Source organism: Polychytrium aggregatum, assembly GCF_025602895.1.
Source record: "Polychytrium aggregatum strain JEL109 chromosome Unknown BJ171scaffold_5, whole genome shotgun sequence".
NCBI lineage: Eukaryota > Fungi > Chytridiomycota > Chytridiomycetes > Polychytriales > Polychytrium > Polychytrium aggregatum.
In genome coordinates this window covers 1,119,338-1,134,419 of record NW_026516207.1, presented here as the reverse complement: position 1 = coordinate 1,134,419, position 15,082 = coordinate 1,119,338, and the positions used below count along the sequence as shown (strand labels likewise).

At 59.7% G+C, this 15,082-nt stretch overlaps 5 protein-coding genes across 5 annotated transcripts; 2 read left to right on the top strand and 3 right to left on the bottom strand.

Moving 5' to 3' along the window:
* The first annotated feature begins 23 nt into the window (after nt 1-23).
* Nucleotides 24-2,375, top strand: BJ171DRAFT_596163 (Sucrase/ferredoxin-like-domain-containing protein). Its single transcript, XM_053114659.1, has 5 exons — nt 24-1,029; nt 1,122-1,337; nt 1,574-1,725; nt 1,875-1,959; nt 2,152-2,375. The coding sequence occupies exons 1-5, from the start codon at nt 425-427 to the stop codon at nt 2,222-2,224; spliced, it is 1,131 nt and encodes a 376-aa protein (XP_052970469.1). The 5' UTR covers nt 24-424; the 3' UTR covers nt 2,225-2,375.
* A 348-nt stretch (nt 2,376-2,723) lies between these two features.
* Nucleotides 2,724-3,736, bottom strand: BJ171DRAFT_239106 (uncharacterized protein). The gene has a single exon (XM_053106620.1). It carries the CDS (start codon nt 3,432-3,434, stop codon nt 2,757-2,759), a length of 678 nt encoding a protein of 225 aa, XP_052970468.1. The 5' UTR covers nt 3,435-3,736; the 3' UTR covers nt 2,724-2,756.
* Nucleotides 3,737-4,038: 302 nt separating this feature from the next.
* Nucleotides 4,039-5,136, bottom strand: BJ171DRAFT_472043 (uncharacterized protein; the record flags this gene model as incomplete). Its single annotated transcript, XM_053108634.1, has 1 exon — nt 4,039-5,136. One exon carries the CDS (start codon nt 5,134-5,136, stop codon nt 4,039-4,041), a length of 1,098 nt encoding a protein of 365 aa, XP_052970467.1.
* Nucleotides 5,137-7,487: 2,351 nt separating this feature from the next.
* BJ171DRAFT_419880 (uncharacterized protein) lies at nt 7,488-9,182 on the top strand (the record flags this gene model as incomplete). The annotated part of the gene is made up of 4 exons (XM_053107408.1): nt 7,488-7,663; nt 7,925-7,985; nt 8,102-8,552; nt 8,725-9,182. 4 exons carry the CDS (start codon nt 7,488-7,490, stop codon nt 9,180-9,182), a joined length of 1,146 nt encoding a protein of 381 aa, XP_052970466.1.
* A 1,841-nt stretch (nt 9,183-11,023) lies between these two features.
* Nucleotides 11,024-12,832, bottom strand: BJ171DRAFT_578184 (uncharacterized protein; the record flags this gene model as incomplete). Its single annotated transcript, XM_053113864.1, has 1 exon — nt 11,024-12,832. The coding sequence occupies one exon, from the start codon at nt 12,830-12,832 to the stop codon at nt 11,024-11,026; it is 1,809 nt and encodes a 602-aa protein (XP_052970465.1).
* Between the last annotated feature and the right edge of the window lie 2,250 nt (nt 12,833-15,082).

Genomic DNA, 15,082 nt, shown 5'->3' with positions numbered 1-15,082 from the left:
TGGACAAGCAGCCGCTGGCCAATGCCGCAGACTTGCATCGGCGATATTGCCTCTCGACCATCTTGCCCAGGACAACCTCCAAGCACTCCTCGCTCGGATGCCATGCTGGCTGGTATCATCTGGTACCGCCGGATGCCCTGGGTCAGCGCACCCGCCTCCCAGCCCACGGCGCAGCGCTGTGCGATCTCGGCCATGCGATCTCGGCCATGCGATCTCTGCCTCCCCGCAGGCAGCCCGCCGATTCGTCCCGCGTCCCGGCCCATATCCCGGATTCGCTCCGCGGAAAATGCAGAAATAGTGCAAGCTGGGACTCTGGCATCTCCACCAGCACCAGCACCAGCACCAGCATCTCCACCAGCACCAGCACCCGCTCCCCGCTCCCTCGGTCGACTCGTCCGTCCCACCGGCATCCGTTCGCTGTCTGATGCGTTCGCTCCTCCGATCCGTCGTCGCTGGCCCCCGCTGGCCCTCTTCGCTGGGTGCGCTCTGGAGCCAGCGTGCTCGCCTCAGCACCCACAGCCAGCCCGAAGGCTTTGTCGGATCGGCCTCGTCCAACAGCAAGCATCTGATCTTGTCATCGGGGATCGATCGCTGGCCCTCCAAGGTCGAGGACACCAACGCCTACATCGGATCGCTCTCGTCGCAGCTCAACCTCCTCAAGATCAAGTTCAGCTGCTCCGATGCTCGGCCTGCCGCCTCGCCCACCTCGACAGCGCCGCCTGCCGAGCCCGCCTATGCACTGACGCTCTATCCGGACCAGATCTATTTTCCCTCGGTCGCCCAGTCGCAGATCCCGCTGCTCCTGCAGCGGCTGGAGTCTGGCAACCCTGTCCAGGGTCTCGACGAAGTCAGCCAGCGTGGCAAATCGATCGATCTCTATGTCTGCACCCACGGCGAGCGAGACTGTCGCTGTGGCGACCTTGGCCGTCCACTCTTCACCAAGCTCAAGCAGGCTACAGCGACCCGCGCGGATATCCGGGTCTTCCAGATCTCGCACATCGGCGGCCACAAGTATGCCGGCAATGTCATGTAAGTCGAGTGGGCGATGCTGACTGGAAGCGCTCTGCAGGGACGAGGCGTATCGACTCACTCCCATCGTCGCCATCCCCCAAAACGGCCAGAGCCTTCCCATCCGGTGACTGGTACGGTAATCTCACCAGCGAAAAGGCCGACGAGCTGCTAGCATCGCTCGATTCTGGCCGCGAGCTCTGGAGTCACTGGAGAGGCCGCTTGGGGCTTTCGAAAGAACAACAGATTGAACTGCTCCGTCAAAGCTCGGACTCCTCAAGTGCCCCCAGCTCATCGCAGGAAGCCCAAGACGCTGGCTCGACAGATAGGTGGGGTGCAGTACAGATTGCCCATGCACAAGTGACAAACCCGGCCCCAAGTCCCCGGCACGGAGACGCAGCTGCGGATGACTCTCCCCGCCGGCCTCTGACTGATGGATCAGTCGGATACGCTCCATCGATCTTGGAATCCGAGATCGTATGGCCGAGAGGAGGTAGCTGGCCGGCGTTGGCGATTGAGAACTCGGGATACGCGGATTCTGACATGCACGTATTGTCCGTGGCAGCATCCAAGTGACTTTTGCTACCGGAGGCAAAGACAAGGTGTTCAGCGTGCCTCTGGGCATGTCCCTCATGGAATTTGCAAAGTCCAAGGAGATCCCGTCGATCGAAGGTGCCTGTGGTGGCAACCTCGAATGCGCTACCTGTCATGTCATTGGTAGGCACTCTTGACCGACCGATGCAGCCACGACGGTGCAAGCTGAAGGGCTCGCCTCCGATCACATCCAGGGGGTGCTCCACGCGATCGATTTGGACACCTCGAGGGCTAATGAGATGGTGTGTCTTTTGGGTGTGTGTGTGAAACAGTCGATCCGTCGTTTGTCAGCAAGATCCCACCGCCGTCCGACAGCGAAGAAGATATGCTCGAATACGCCGTGGGAAGGGCCGAGAAGTGAGTCGCCGTCGCAGAGAATGCCGAAGCAGGATGGCGTTGGATTTGAGGATTTACATGAGCGTGATGGGTGTGTTTCCCACAATCGGCAGCCATTTCCAGGGCGTCGATGGCCTAGATCTGTTTCAGCATACATCACTCGTCAGCTTTACTCACCCACGCATCTGTGTTTGATGATCGTCCTTTCGACAGCTCGCGTCTTTCGTGCCAGATCAAGGCGAACAAGGACATTGACGGGATCGTCTTCCATGTCCCATCTATGTAAACAGCATCGACCACGAATGGGCTGTTGCCCTTGCGATGTTCACATATTGCAATCGGTGAAGAGTGTTCTGTCTCCAACGACATTGTCCACACTCCTCGATCTGGAATATACAGGCATGTCCATCCAGTGGGTTCCAGTGCCACGGCCATCACAATCTACGGTTTCCATCATCCAGCAGACAAGATGGTGGCTGCGAGCACTGCCTTCTCTTTATCTCGACACTGTCCAGCGACCACCCGCAGACACGGTCGCATCGTTTGGGATGAAGAGGGAATGGAGCGTCGTTTCTGGGAAGAACTGTATTCTTGGGACGAGTGCGCTCGAGTATACAAGGAGCAATGATCGTTTTTTGTTGGTGGTGGTGGGTTTGGGCATGGCGGTGGCGGTTGGGCATGTGGTGGTGGTTGGGAATGAGAGAACGAGAATCACACGAAGAAGAAAACATGTGGATCAATCAAAGTGGTGAGCACCCTGTGGATCAAGGAAAAGTAGTGGCTCCAAACGCCGAGGGCGGCGGCAGGGGGGGGGCTCATCATCGTCGGCGACGGTGGCGACACACGAAGACCTCGTCAGTCAGGGCGCAGTAGCTGAGGATCTGGGCGGACCGAATGGCCAAGGCGAGTGGATCCACGGCGTGTGGACCCATCCATCCAAACAGATGCCACATGATACTGGGAGGATCGAATGGCACGAAGGACCGTGAGGTCATGCCAGCGCCTGGCGGGACAGCCAGCTTGATCATGAGGCCGACTTGGGCATGTGGGCTGGGGCTTTGACATGTGAATGCTGGTGACCCAGCACCACACCGGAGGGCTAACGGGACGGGAAGGCCGGGGGAGAGAGACAGGGCAGTCAGCCGATTCATGGAGCAGTAGAACTTGGCGAATAAATAGATACATGTGAAAAATACGAGGATATCAACAGCGCCCAAGGGAAAGAGTAAGGGCAAAGGGGAATTGGAAAACCATATTGTCTGTTGACAGAGCAAGCAAAGAACTAAGCTAAGGCGCACAGAACTACAAAATGGGCTGGAGAGCAGAGGAGGGGAAGGAGGCGAAAGGGGTGCGGTCCTTCCCTGCAAGACGACGCCGCTGATTTCGGAATGAGTCGAGACGATCATGACGAACGGCAAGAGCGCGCAAGAAGAAATGTATGTGAGAGTGAGTGAGCGAGTGAAAGAGAGAGAGAAGAAATAGGAAACCAGATCCATGAAAGTGACAAAATTTGGATTGGCACTCCGATAAGTTCAAAAGTCGCATCGAGTATAGGAGGACATTGCATAATGGCACAAAAGCAAGCAAGACCAGAAACGAAGGGTCCCACGAAAGACGCATGGGTATTGCTGGAGATGACAGGACCGCTGCCAGGATCACGCGAGTCAGAAGCAGAAGCGAAAGAGCCAGCGGTGTGGTGGGCGCGAGAGTCAAGTGAATAGTCAAGTGAATAGTCAAGTGAATAGTCAAGTGAATAGTCAAGTGAATAGTCAAGTGAATAGTCAAGTGAATAGTCAATGGCGATGGGGAGAAGCAATGACGATAGGGAGAAGTGAATGCGGTCCACAGCGACAGCCGCCGTGGCTTGCCTCGGCAGACAAATCAGAGAGAAGCAGAGGAGCCTTGAGCAGTTTGAGAGACCTGGGGGGCATTTCCTGATGGTGGATACTTCCTGATGGATACTTGTTGATAGACATTCCCTGAGGGATGGACGCCGGGGTGGACATGCAGCAGTGAGTCTTGAACGAGCTTGATGTTGGGGGGCGTTTCGAGGTGATCGGCAGTTCCGTGGCGTGCTCGTTCGAGGCGACGCAGGTGCCCTCACGAGCAGATCGTCGAGACCAGCAGGAAGCCCACGATGCCGACCACGACCCAGTTGAAGTAGACCACCGCCGAGAGCGAGCCTCTCCAAAACAGCACAAAGTGATGAATGGCTGTAGAGGCGCAGTACAGGAACATGTATAGGAAAAAGACCCGGTAGAGTTCCCAGATGCGGTAGTCAGTGAGGTACTGCAGGAGGGACCGCACGGTCTGAAGGGACATGCCGATGATCTGGATCCAGCTGGAGGCGCCGTTTTGGACGAGCAGGGTATAGACTTCGTCGCGGTGGTGGATGTGGGCCAGACGCAGGGCCCGGCCCAGGCCAAAGTTGAGGTCGATGCCATCCTTGATGAGGAACTGGACAATGTCGGCGCGGCCTTGCTCGCAGGCCAGGAAGAGGAGACTGTACTTTGGCAGATTCAGTGACAGGCCGCTCTGGCGGCAGTGCGAGAGAAGATAGCGGATAATGTGCAGGTGGCCCATCTTGTAGGACTCGAAAAAGGCATCGCGATACTCAAAGTCCTCGCCCTTGCTTTCGATGTGGAAGCAGAAGAGACCCAGGAGCGGTGCCGGCGGCGGGCTGTCGACGGCTTTTGGAGTCACTGCCTGGTCAAAGGCCAGGAGGACCTGCAGGGTCTCGAGGTGGCCGAGGGAGGCCGTCTCGGTGATGTAGGGATCGAGCGACGTGGGCGGGTTGTGGATCCAGTTGCGGATCAGAAACTCGACGGTCTTGAAGCGGTTCATGCGGGCGGCCCAGGCCAGGGCTGAGCCAAAGTTGGAGTCGAAGGGGCCAGCAAAGGCCTCCCGGTACTGGGCCGAGTCGGACCACAGCAGGAGCCGCAGGATGGGCATATGGCCGATGCGCGAGGCATAGACGAACGGCAGCAGCCCCTTGGTGTTCCAGCGGCCGTGGCGGATCAGGAAGATGAGGCGGCGATCAAAGTATGCCCGGTAGAGCGGGTCGGAGAAAAAGTGCCTGCAGGATGAACACAGAGCCACCAGCGACGGGATGTCGGACATGCACCCAATGAGGTGGAGTTGGATATCGTAAGGTAGCGAGCCGAGCTGCAGCGGAGCCAGGGTCGCTTGGCTGGCCATGATGGGCAAGCCATCTGGGGACAGAATTGAGCCGCTCATTGGAGTAGCCGAGGACGGGTGAGGATTGCGGGATTGCGGGATTGCGGGATTGCGGGATTGCGGGATTGCGGAATTGGACAAAGCGACGACGCCAGGAAGCGAGGCTGAGATGGTGATAGCCGAGGGATGCGATGCCGTGCGCGAAGTTGGCAGGATTGCAGTGGGATTGCAGCGGGATTGCAGTGGGATTGCAATTGGATTGCAATGGGCGTGTGCAAGGCTCGAGAGATACAATGGTGAGGTTCCTTGCTTCGCGAGGGACGGTGTCGACGAGGCGTGATGTCAGATTATGGTCTGGGGCAGCAAAGCCTCGCCAAAGGCGTCCCAGAGAGCCGAAGACCGTCGAGCGATTCGGACAGCGGGCGGGAACTGCGAGTGATGCAGGGGGGGCACGCGATGCACAAGCGATCGGAGCCGCACAGCAGTCAACGCAGGCCGTTGGAGGATGGTGAGGGCGATGGAGGATGGTGAGGGCGATGGAGGTGGCTCCGAGACTGTTGGGAAGCCGTTCGGAAGCCGTTCGGAAGCAGAGGCAGATTGTTCCGACGCACGGCGGTTGGAGCGATGGCGAGGCGATGGCGAAAGCGACGACGACGGCGACGGTGGCAGAAACAAAGGTCTGCACGACGGAGAAAACGGCGGAAAATTCGAGGAAAGGGCGCGGACGTTGGGCGCGAGGGACGGGACGGGGATCTTGCCGGAGAGAAGGTGCCGGGAGAGAGGTGTCTTGGAGCGAGGGATGAAACTGGAGAGTCGACAGACTTGAAGAGCGATGAACGGATCTGAAGAGACGATGTCGACTTGGGAGAATGCAGATGGAGACTGCTGCCCACCGCAAGAGTCGAGAGCGCGGGAGCGCTGAGAAATATCCATGTCGTGCGTGGGGCGAACAAAGCGGCTGCGGAAGTGCTCCTGAGGAGGGACAGGCAGCCGCGCAGAACCCACGACATTGTCTCTGGGCAAGGTCTCGGGGCAAGGTCTCGGGGCAGACCCAAGGCTGCTGCAGCGCCCGCAGGATCAGCCACGACCGAGAGCGCCGATCGCAAAACAGTGGCAGCCGAACGATCATCAATCCCGCCGCAGGCAGCGCTGATCGACTTGCCAAGGTCAGCGGGTTCGGCAGCCAGCATGGGTCATGACAACGACAGCGATAACGATACCGCCGCGTAGATCGTGAAGGCGTTGGGTGGCTAATTCGTGTCGTTGAAAGGATAATTCGTGTCGTTGAAAGGATAATTCGTGTCGTTGAAAGGATGGTCTCTCGGCAGCCCATGCCGGCTCTTGACAGCCTGTGTCAATGCCTCGGCACTTGATTGTTTCGGCCTCGGCATCGCTTTTCTCGCCGACGGATCCCTTCGCAGCAGCGCCAACAATCATCCAACAATACGCCAGTCCAGAGTGTGGATCGGCACCGTCCCTCTCTCCTGCTCAGATCCACGGCGCTGCTCTGCTGCAACTCTGTTGCGCTGGCTCGGCATCCGTTGGCCTCGCTTCAGCCTTTCTTCGCTTCAGCTTCAGCCTTTGCGCTGTCGCAAACGCGATTTCAAATGCAGATGGCACCGATTCGGCCACGTTGACAACCCGCTGGGCCTCGCATCGTCTGGCTTGCCTTGCCAGATGGCGTATTTCCTCCGTGCTGGATGCCCTTCGCCGGAGAGAATCCTGCCTCCCCGCATCTCAGTGACGGCTGTCGGTGCATTTGTCATCGGCTCGAGTGAGTGCGACTCCTGCCGAACGGCACACCCACAACAATGCGGCATATCAAATACCTCGCGCCCTGGACAATACGATATATCAAACGCCTCGCTTGTATTTGTCACGAGCGCTGCGCAATCGACTTGAATATCGGCTTGAATATCGGCATGCTCGGGTGAAGCCACACTTTGGTGGGCGACTCCCAGAACTCAGATGTGCACACGGTTGCAGATCGCTGTGAGCATGGCCAAGGGCAGCATTGCACTCACCGAGAAACTGGAATCAAACACATGGGTCTCTGCGATTTCTCGCCGATGCTCTATCACCCCGTCAATCTGCCAGTGTGTCGCCCAGCGGATCGCTCGTGCATCAGCCCCATTCCCAGGAAACATCCGCCCCGCCCATCCACCCATGCCGCTGCTGCAGCCGAGACCGCCCTTTCTACCAGCCTCGTTGACGCCATTCCGGCCATTCCGGGCCTCACCGTCTCCGTCCGCGATTAGAAATCTGGGGGGTATAAAGCCTCGCAGATCAAGGCTGCCTCTCTCCCTTTCCTCACTCGACAGCGCCGGCATCCACCCCGCAACAAACCCGATTCCCAGCTCATCATCTCCGTCATGACCGTTCTCGGCCCGATTCCCAAGGAGATCCATCTCGTCAAGGTCGGCTCGGCCGTGGAGCCCACGGATGTGCCGCTCTTCCAGCCGCTGACCATCCGCAGCGTCACCTTCAACAACCGTATCTTTGTCTCGCCAATGTGCCAGTACTCGGCTGTTGACGGCCACTGGAACAAGTAAGCACGGAGATGCGGCTAAGCTGACGGCTGTGGTGACGGAGGGCTTTGGATGCATGTCGATCGGGTCGATCGTTGATCAATACGTGTCGGATTCGTTCTCGCATGTGATGTGCCTCGATTCACGAGACGATCGTGCTTGCCACCCGTTTGATCTGCTCCGATCTGGTCTGGATGTGATGGGATCTGACCCAGGCGATCTGTTCTGATTCCAAACGATGTGCCAAACGATACGCTAAACGATGTGCCAAACGGTCACAGTTGGCACCTGGTCCATGTCGGCCAGCTCGCCACCCGCGGCGCTGGTCTCATCATTTTGGAGGTATGGAAGCATATCATCTGGTGCTCGCCCCCATCGACAGCATCCTCGCCCCCATCAACCGCATCATCGCCCCCGCCGTCGCCTAAACTTGCCCTCCCGTTGATCGTCGCAACCAGGCCACCGGCGTCGTCCCTGAGGGCCGAATCAGCCCAAACTGTACGGGGCTCTGGAAAGACGAACACCAGCACGAGCTCGCCGAGATCGCCGAGTATGTCCATTCGCAGGGATCGCTCCTCGGCGTCCAGCTCGCCCACGCTGGCCGCAAGGCTTCCTGCTACTCGCCCTTCTCGCCTTACTCGCGCAGAGGCTGGAACACCGTCGCAGCCAAGGAGCACGGCGGTTGGCCCGATGCCATCATCGGCCCCAGCAGCATCCAGCACTGGGACGAGGCTGGCACCCCCAAGGAGGCCACCAAGGAAGACATTGCCCGCGTCGTCAAGGCCTTTGGCGATGCTGCCCGTCGAGCCCATCTTGCCGGCATCGATGTTATTGAGATCCACGGCGCGCACGGATACCTGATCAACAACTTTTTGTCGCCCCTGTCGAACCAGCGCACCGACGAATACGGTATGTGTTTGATCCTGGTTCTGTCTGTGCAATCGGCTGGGACTGTGATCCATGAAGACCACAGACCAGGAGCATTCGGCATGGTGGGCGAAAACGGCAACGACACGACAGCGGCACGGCATGAAACGATGCTCCACTGACTCGGCGCTCCCTTCGAACTCCTCTCATCCAGGCGGCTCCTTCGAAAACCGCATCCGTCTGCTGCTCGAGGTCGTCCGGGCCGTCCGCGCCAACTGGCCCGAGAACAAGCCTGTCTTCCTGCGCCTGTCGTGTGTCGACTGGGTCGAGGGCGGATGGACCGAGGACGAAACCGTCCGGCTCGCCCCGATCCTGTTTGATCTCGGCGTGGACCTGCTCGACACTTCCTCTGGCGGCAACCACCCGGCCCAGAAGCTGCCCTACCATGTCGATGCCTGGAACGCGCCCTTCTCGGAGAGGGTGCGCAAGGCCGTGCCGGGCCTCCTGACCGGACCCACCGGCAAAATCACCGGCGCCAACCAGTCCAACGATATCATTGCCTCGGGCCGGGCCGACGTTGTCTTTCTCGCCCGCGAGTTCCTCCGCAACCCCAACTTTGTGTTGAACGCGGCCAAGGAGCTCAACGTGAAGGTGCACTGGCCTCCGCAGTAAGTGGTGCTCCTGTCGGAGTAATCGAGCGGTGGGGAGTAATCGAGTATCGAGTGTGCTGGGGTCATGGGTCTGGTTCACTTGCTCTCCAGTTGTCTGATGCAACGGGACCAACAAGCCCGCAACTTGCGTACACCGCACGATCCACTGATCTCGCTTCCTTCCTTCCTTCCTTCCTTCCTTCCTTCCTTCCTTCCTTCCTTCCTTCCTTCCTTCCTTCCTTCCTTCCTTCCTTCCTTCCTTCCTTCCTTCCTTCCTTCCTTCCTTCCTTCCTTCCTTCCTTCCTTCCTTCCTTCCTTCCTCCCTTTCCAATTCACTAACAGGTACGAGCGCGCCAGTCTTTAAGCGTTTCCAGAATGAAATGGGACACCCCCGTTTTTTGGGCCATGACAGTGTTTTTTCTGGAACCTGAATACACCCACCCACTCATCGCATTCATAGCTATTCAGTATGTCCAAGGAGACCGAAGTGGTGATTGCCTTTGGGAATGCATCCTGGAAACAGGGGAAGGGATATGCATCCAGTCCCGGGAGACTCAGGTTCGCCAAGTACTTTGAGCAGTTCACCCACCAGAGACGACCACCACACCCATCCGTCTCCAAGATCCATGTGTGCTCGGTGAACGAGTTCAACACATCACAGGTGTGCTCACATTGTCGGGAAGCCAAGCGACTCGAGAAGGTCGAGCATCTTGATATCGAGAAACCATGAAGCTGTGCAGAGGGTCGAGTGAATGCACCACACTCACACATTGAGACATCAATGCCTCACGGAACATGATCTCGGTATGCCAGTCGATCATCGCCACAGGAGATCGACCGAGTGTATTCAAGACTGTGCTCCCGAACCAACCAAAACCACTCGATTGCCAACCAGGACGGGAAAAAATCTCACGGCTTGCCCGCTGGGCCTACAGTCAGTCAGCGGGGTTCAGACTTCTGAAGCCAGGAAGGAACTGTCACGTTACTTTCTGGATAGACTGTAAGCGGGAAGAACCCCATCCTGCTCTTTGTTTTACTATTTGATTTGTTGCCGATTATTTGTACCGGAATAAAGTCTATCTATCCATCGCTCGTAAATGACCATCGACTCCCGCCCTGTGAGATCTGATCGATCCTGAGTTTGGCCGTTGTCGGATTACCTATCAATGCCTCTGTCTGGCTCAGTGACGACCTGATTGCATCTCGAGATACGCAACGCCGCGCAGCAAGCTCTGAAGACCAACACAAGGGAGACATGGGGAACAAGGGAGATGCAGATCGAGCGTCAATGAATTTTTTTTTCTTTATTGACTCTCTCCTTCCATGGGAAGGAAGAGTCGAGCAAGGAGAGGGGGGTAGGGAAGACACCGAATGGGAGTGCGCAATTCCTGCTTGGCTGTGAGGCATTTTTTTTCAATTTCAATTTTTACGATCCAAGAGCAGGAGGAGGCAGCGAGAGAGCGAGAGAGAGAGCGAGGAAGAGAGAGCGACAGTGCAGCTTTCCTTTCGGATGAGAAAACAAGTGCGTGCAATGCTTTCAAATATCACATAAGAATAAAATAATAATAATAATAGGGTCAGCAGCGGGGAGGAATGAATGATCCACAAAATAAAATAAGCCAGACAACAGAGGTGCGGATGAATGATTGGAAAGAGCAGTGCACTATCGAGAGTGATACCCAGGGATTCAGGCGGGAGAGGAGCGAGGGATAGGGACAGGGAGGACTCGGACCCGAGAGAGTCGGGGTGCGAGCCGAGCTCAGGGAGTCGGAGCTCACGAAAGGGAAGGTCGGAGAATGGATGTGCCGTGGTGCAGGCACCATCTATGCGCCGGTGTTTTCATCGTTGCCGGGAGACACACGGCTACCGATCCATATGCTGGGCAACCTCCTCGAGCTTCAAGCTGAGGACGCTGGGGTTGAGGGCGTTGGAGTGATCCGAAACCACGAGCACAGGCATGTTGGAGGGATGGTCCATCCCGGCCAGGCGGACGCTCGAGTTGCGCGAGTGTCCTCTGCCCTTGGGTCTCGCACGGACGGATGCGTCGCGCGAGGCGATCGAGTCGACGGGGAGGAAGGGAGTCGTGGCAGGATGATTCAGGGGCGGCAACTTGGGCGAGGCAGGCAAGCGGTTGGCCTGGTCCAAAGAGTGGCGGGGCAGCGGGCGCAACAGGCTGTCGCGCGAGCCAGAGGTGTCGATGGAGGCCATCGTGAGGTCCGATGGTGCGGGACTGATGCTGCGACCAATGGCCGAGACAGGCGGAGCAGACGGCGATCTGGGAAGAGACCAGCTCATTTTGGTGAAGGCCAGGGTGGGGATGCCGTTGTCGTTGTCGCTGCGGCCGGCGCTGCTGTGACCGTACGAGTAGTTGCCAGAGGACCGCGAGGGGCGCTCGGGCTCCTCCAGGCTGAAGCGCACCATGTTGGCCTTGTGTGGTCGTGGCTGGAGGGTCTTGTCGTTGTGGGAGGCGGCGACGACGACGGGAGAGGCGCTCGACGAGGCCGGGGGCTGAATCATGATGGATCGCACGGTCGGGGCGCTCCTTTGGTTGTCCAGCGACCGGATCGACTGCTTTGTCGCAGAGAGCTTGCCCATCTCGATGTCGGTGCTGGCTCGATAGGCCTTGGAGGGAGGTGTGAGGGAGGCAGCCGAAGGGGAAGACCGACTCGAGGGTCGACGAGAAGAGTCGTGGATTGAGGGGGGTGGGGATGCTGAGCTCTGGACCCAGAAGGGCTCGGTGGACTGGAAGCGCTTGCCCATGATCAGGGCCACACCCAGGAAGATGCACGAAGCCACGACGCCGAGGGCAATCTTGATATAGACTGTCGAGGAGTCAGCCTCGCTCTCGGCCGAGGGAGCCGTGTTCTTTTGCGTGTGGGGCACCTGTGCCGGTGCGGAGGACGAGTCGTTGAGGGGTGAGGTGCTGGCGGGGGTCGGTGGTTTGGCTGTCGGAGCAAGAATGGCTTGGCTCTGGGCCGAGCGTTGAGAGAAGGTGGGGACGGGGGAAGAGGAGGTGGTGGTAGTGGGCACGGGGCCAGGTGAGCTGTTGTCTTGGATGTGCTCGAGGCCGAGGCCGACGGTTGTGGTGGGGGACACGGACGAGGGGGAGGTCGTCGGCGCAAGGTCGCGGACGAGGACGGTGGTGGTGGTGGTGGCGGTGGGAGCGGGGGCGGGAACGAGCGGGCCGTCCGAAGTGGTGATGGACGAGTGTCTCGTGATGAGTCTACGGAGGATCGGCACAGAGGTGGGTGGCAGAGCATCAGTCGGGGAGGCGAGCAAGGTGTAGGCGACAGAGAGGGAGGTTGGGGAAGGGAGATTAGCAGAGTCTGTAAGAAGCAGGGAGGGATTGGATGGCGACACGGCCGAAGACATGATCGAAGACATGGATGCGGACATGGTCGTGGACACCGAAGGGTCAGGGACAGGCGATGAGGTGAAGGCAGCAGAATTAGGCAAGAGCAGGGTCGAGGCTTCAGTTGGCAGGAACGGGGAGACAGTGCTGGATTGAGGGAGATCGGGAAGGGCAGCGCCGAGGGCGGCGGGAGCAGGCAGCAGAGAGAGCAGCAGAACCAGGCACGAGCGTAGCGACGGCGAAGGGGCGGGGTCGGCAGCAGGGCGGCCAAAGGACATGGCGGCAGAGCTGGGCGGCAGCGAGGCTATGTCGTCCAGCATGGCTCGGCTCGGCGGTTGAGGGGGCGGCAGCAGGAAGGACGACAGAGCTCAGGGGGAGACCGACAGAGGCGGGGGCGCGGCAGGCGTAAGCAACATATACGGGGGGGGGAGGCAAAGGACAGAGGGCGGGAGGAAGAAGGGGAGGGAGGATGGACCGATGGACTGGCGATGGATGATCGATCGGCGGATGGATCGGCGGATGATGGACTTGATGATGGACTTGGGTGACGGACTTGGATGATGCAGATCAAAGGCAAAAGTTGGAAGAAGCCCGAGGAGGCCAGAAAAGGGCTTGCAAGGGCGCCCGGGGCCCGCGCGGAATATATAGCGCTGGGGAGTTCTCGCCGGGAAGTTCTCGCTGGGGTGAGCTGTCCGTGAGCTGTCCGTGTGAGCTGTCAGGGTATCACTGTGTCTGCACACACACACGCGCCTCTCTCCGTCCCCTCTCTCGCTGTCCGGCCCTCGCTCTCGCTCTCGCCGTCCATGGTCCTTGACGGGCACTGTGCTTTTCTTCTTGCGTGTTTGTGGTCCTTGTCCCTCCTCTGGGCGCGTCAAACATGGACGCCTGCCTTGCCGGCACGCTCCCGCCCGTGTTTCGTCTGCCCCAACGTTTGTCTTCCTGGACACAGCCTCACGCTTGGGAGGGGCAGTGGGGGCCCGTGTATGGCGTCACAGGAATCCGCCTTTCTCGTCTTGCCCATCGTGGCCTGTCGCCATGGGTCGCAAGTCCTGTGCGTTGCTTGGCCTCGCCACCACGGGGCAAGGAACAGTAAGCGGCTTGGCAAGCAGCCCAAGGCGGCCGAGACAGCCGCCAGGACGACAGACTCGTCGGCATGAGCTGGCGGTGACTCCAGGCACAGGCCCGCAGCCATGTGCAGAACCGGCTCCGATGGCGGCAGCCCATCGGAGGATCAGGCCGGACCCGGCCGGTCTGCGCAGCCGGGCGGACAGAGGCACAGGCACAGAGCACAAGCTATGCTGTGCTGTGTGCTGTTTGTTGCTGTCGCGCAATGCCATCCACTGTGCTGTGCGAGTCGCCAAGTCGCCAAGCAACCATGTCCCTTTGCTTTGATCCCGCCGTTGTGCAGTGTGTCGACGGCTCGTCTGCGACTGCGCATCTCAGAATGCATTATCGCTGCGCGCACCTGCGTGCCACACAACCACTCGCAGGGGCACACAGACGCGTCGGCCGGAATATCCCTTTTTTCCCTTGCGCTGGCGCCAACAAGGCCTCCGCCGCTGTGCCGCCGGGCTTGCCGCCGCGGCCAATCGCCAGCGGTGTCCCCACCGGCCAGCTGCGGACCCAGCCGGCCACTCAGAGCTCTCGGCTTGCCTCTTGTGCGTGGGTGGTCGTCCTGTGGCCGCGTCACTCCGTCGCATGAGCGCGTTTCCCCCGCGCGCGTCGGCCATGGCTCTCCGCCAGCCCGTGCGCCACCGTTGCGCATGGCCACAAGCTCCGCCTGTGCCCCCGCCTCTCGGACGCCGCAGCACAAGCACAGCACAGCCCATTTGCGCGCCCTTGCAGCAAGGCGTGGAGAGCGCCAGGTGCTTGTTGTGTTGCTCCCCGCAAGCGCAATTTCATCTGGAGCTTGGCTCGACTTGCCCACCGGTCCCTGCAAGCGCACTCGCTCCGATGGCGAAGCCTGCTCCAAAGACAGGCCCCGGCCCGACCCACTCCCGCATCCCAGAACAAACTCTCTTCAGCAGTCAGTACCGTTGGCGGCAGTCACGCCCACCGCCGCCGCCGACGCCGCACTGCGCGCACTGGCGCGGGCGGCGCGCTCTGTTCCGCCACAGTCTCTGTGGCCGCCCAGAGCAGTGCCAGCCGTGCGGGGGCGTGGTGCGCTGCTGCGCCTTGTCGCCGCGCGCTTCGTTGCCCGCCCGCCTCCCCGCATCCGGCACACACAGCTCTCTGTGCCCATTACGCGGCCTTGTCCCCACGCGTTGCACCCACGCGCAGCCCTGCCCTCTGTATCCAGCATCCTGTCACGCGCCAAGCACCGACCCCACGCCACTTTTTCCATCGGGTCCATCGGTCCATCCCCGTCTGTTCCTTCGATCTGCCCCGACCCTGGTCGTGTTCTTCGGCAAATGTCCCTCCAGATGTCCCCTCCGTCTCGATTCCTGCATGTTGCCCCCACCACCACCACCACCACCACCACCACCACCACCACCACCACCACCACCACCCAATGTCGCGCCGCTTTTCGCCACAGCATCTTCACCCTCGTCGTGCACCGTTATATTCGC

What these genes read in the sequence shown, in the direction of transcription:
- BJ171DRAFT_596163 (XM_053114659.1), top strand. Translation starts at nt 425, where the DNA reads ATGCGTTCGCTCCTCCGATCCGTCGTCGCTGGCCCCCGCTGGCCCTCT. An exon ending in GACGCTGGCTCGACAGATAG is followed by an intron (nt 1,338 to 1,573) that starts GTGGGGTGCAGT and finishes TGTCCGTGGCAG; the next exon opens with CATCCAAGTGACTTTTGCTA. An exon ending in CGCTACCTGTCATGTCATTG is followed by an intron (nt 1,726 to 1,874) that starts GTAGGCACTCTT and finishes TGTGTGAAACAG; the next exon opens with TCGATCCGTCGTTTGTCAGC.
- BJ171DRAFT_239106 (XM_053106620.1), bottom strand. Translation starts at nt 3,434, where the DNA reads ATGGATCTGGTTTCCTATTTCTTCTCTCTCTCTTTCACTCGCTCACTC.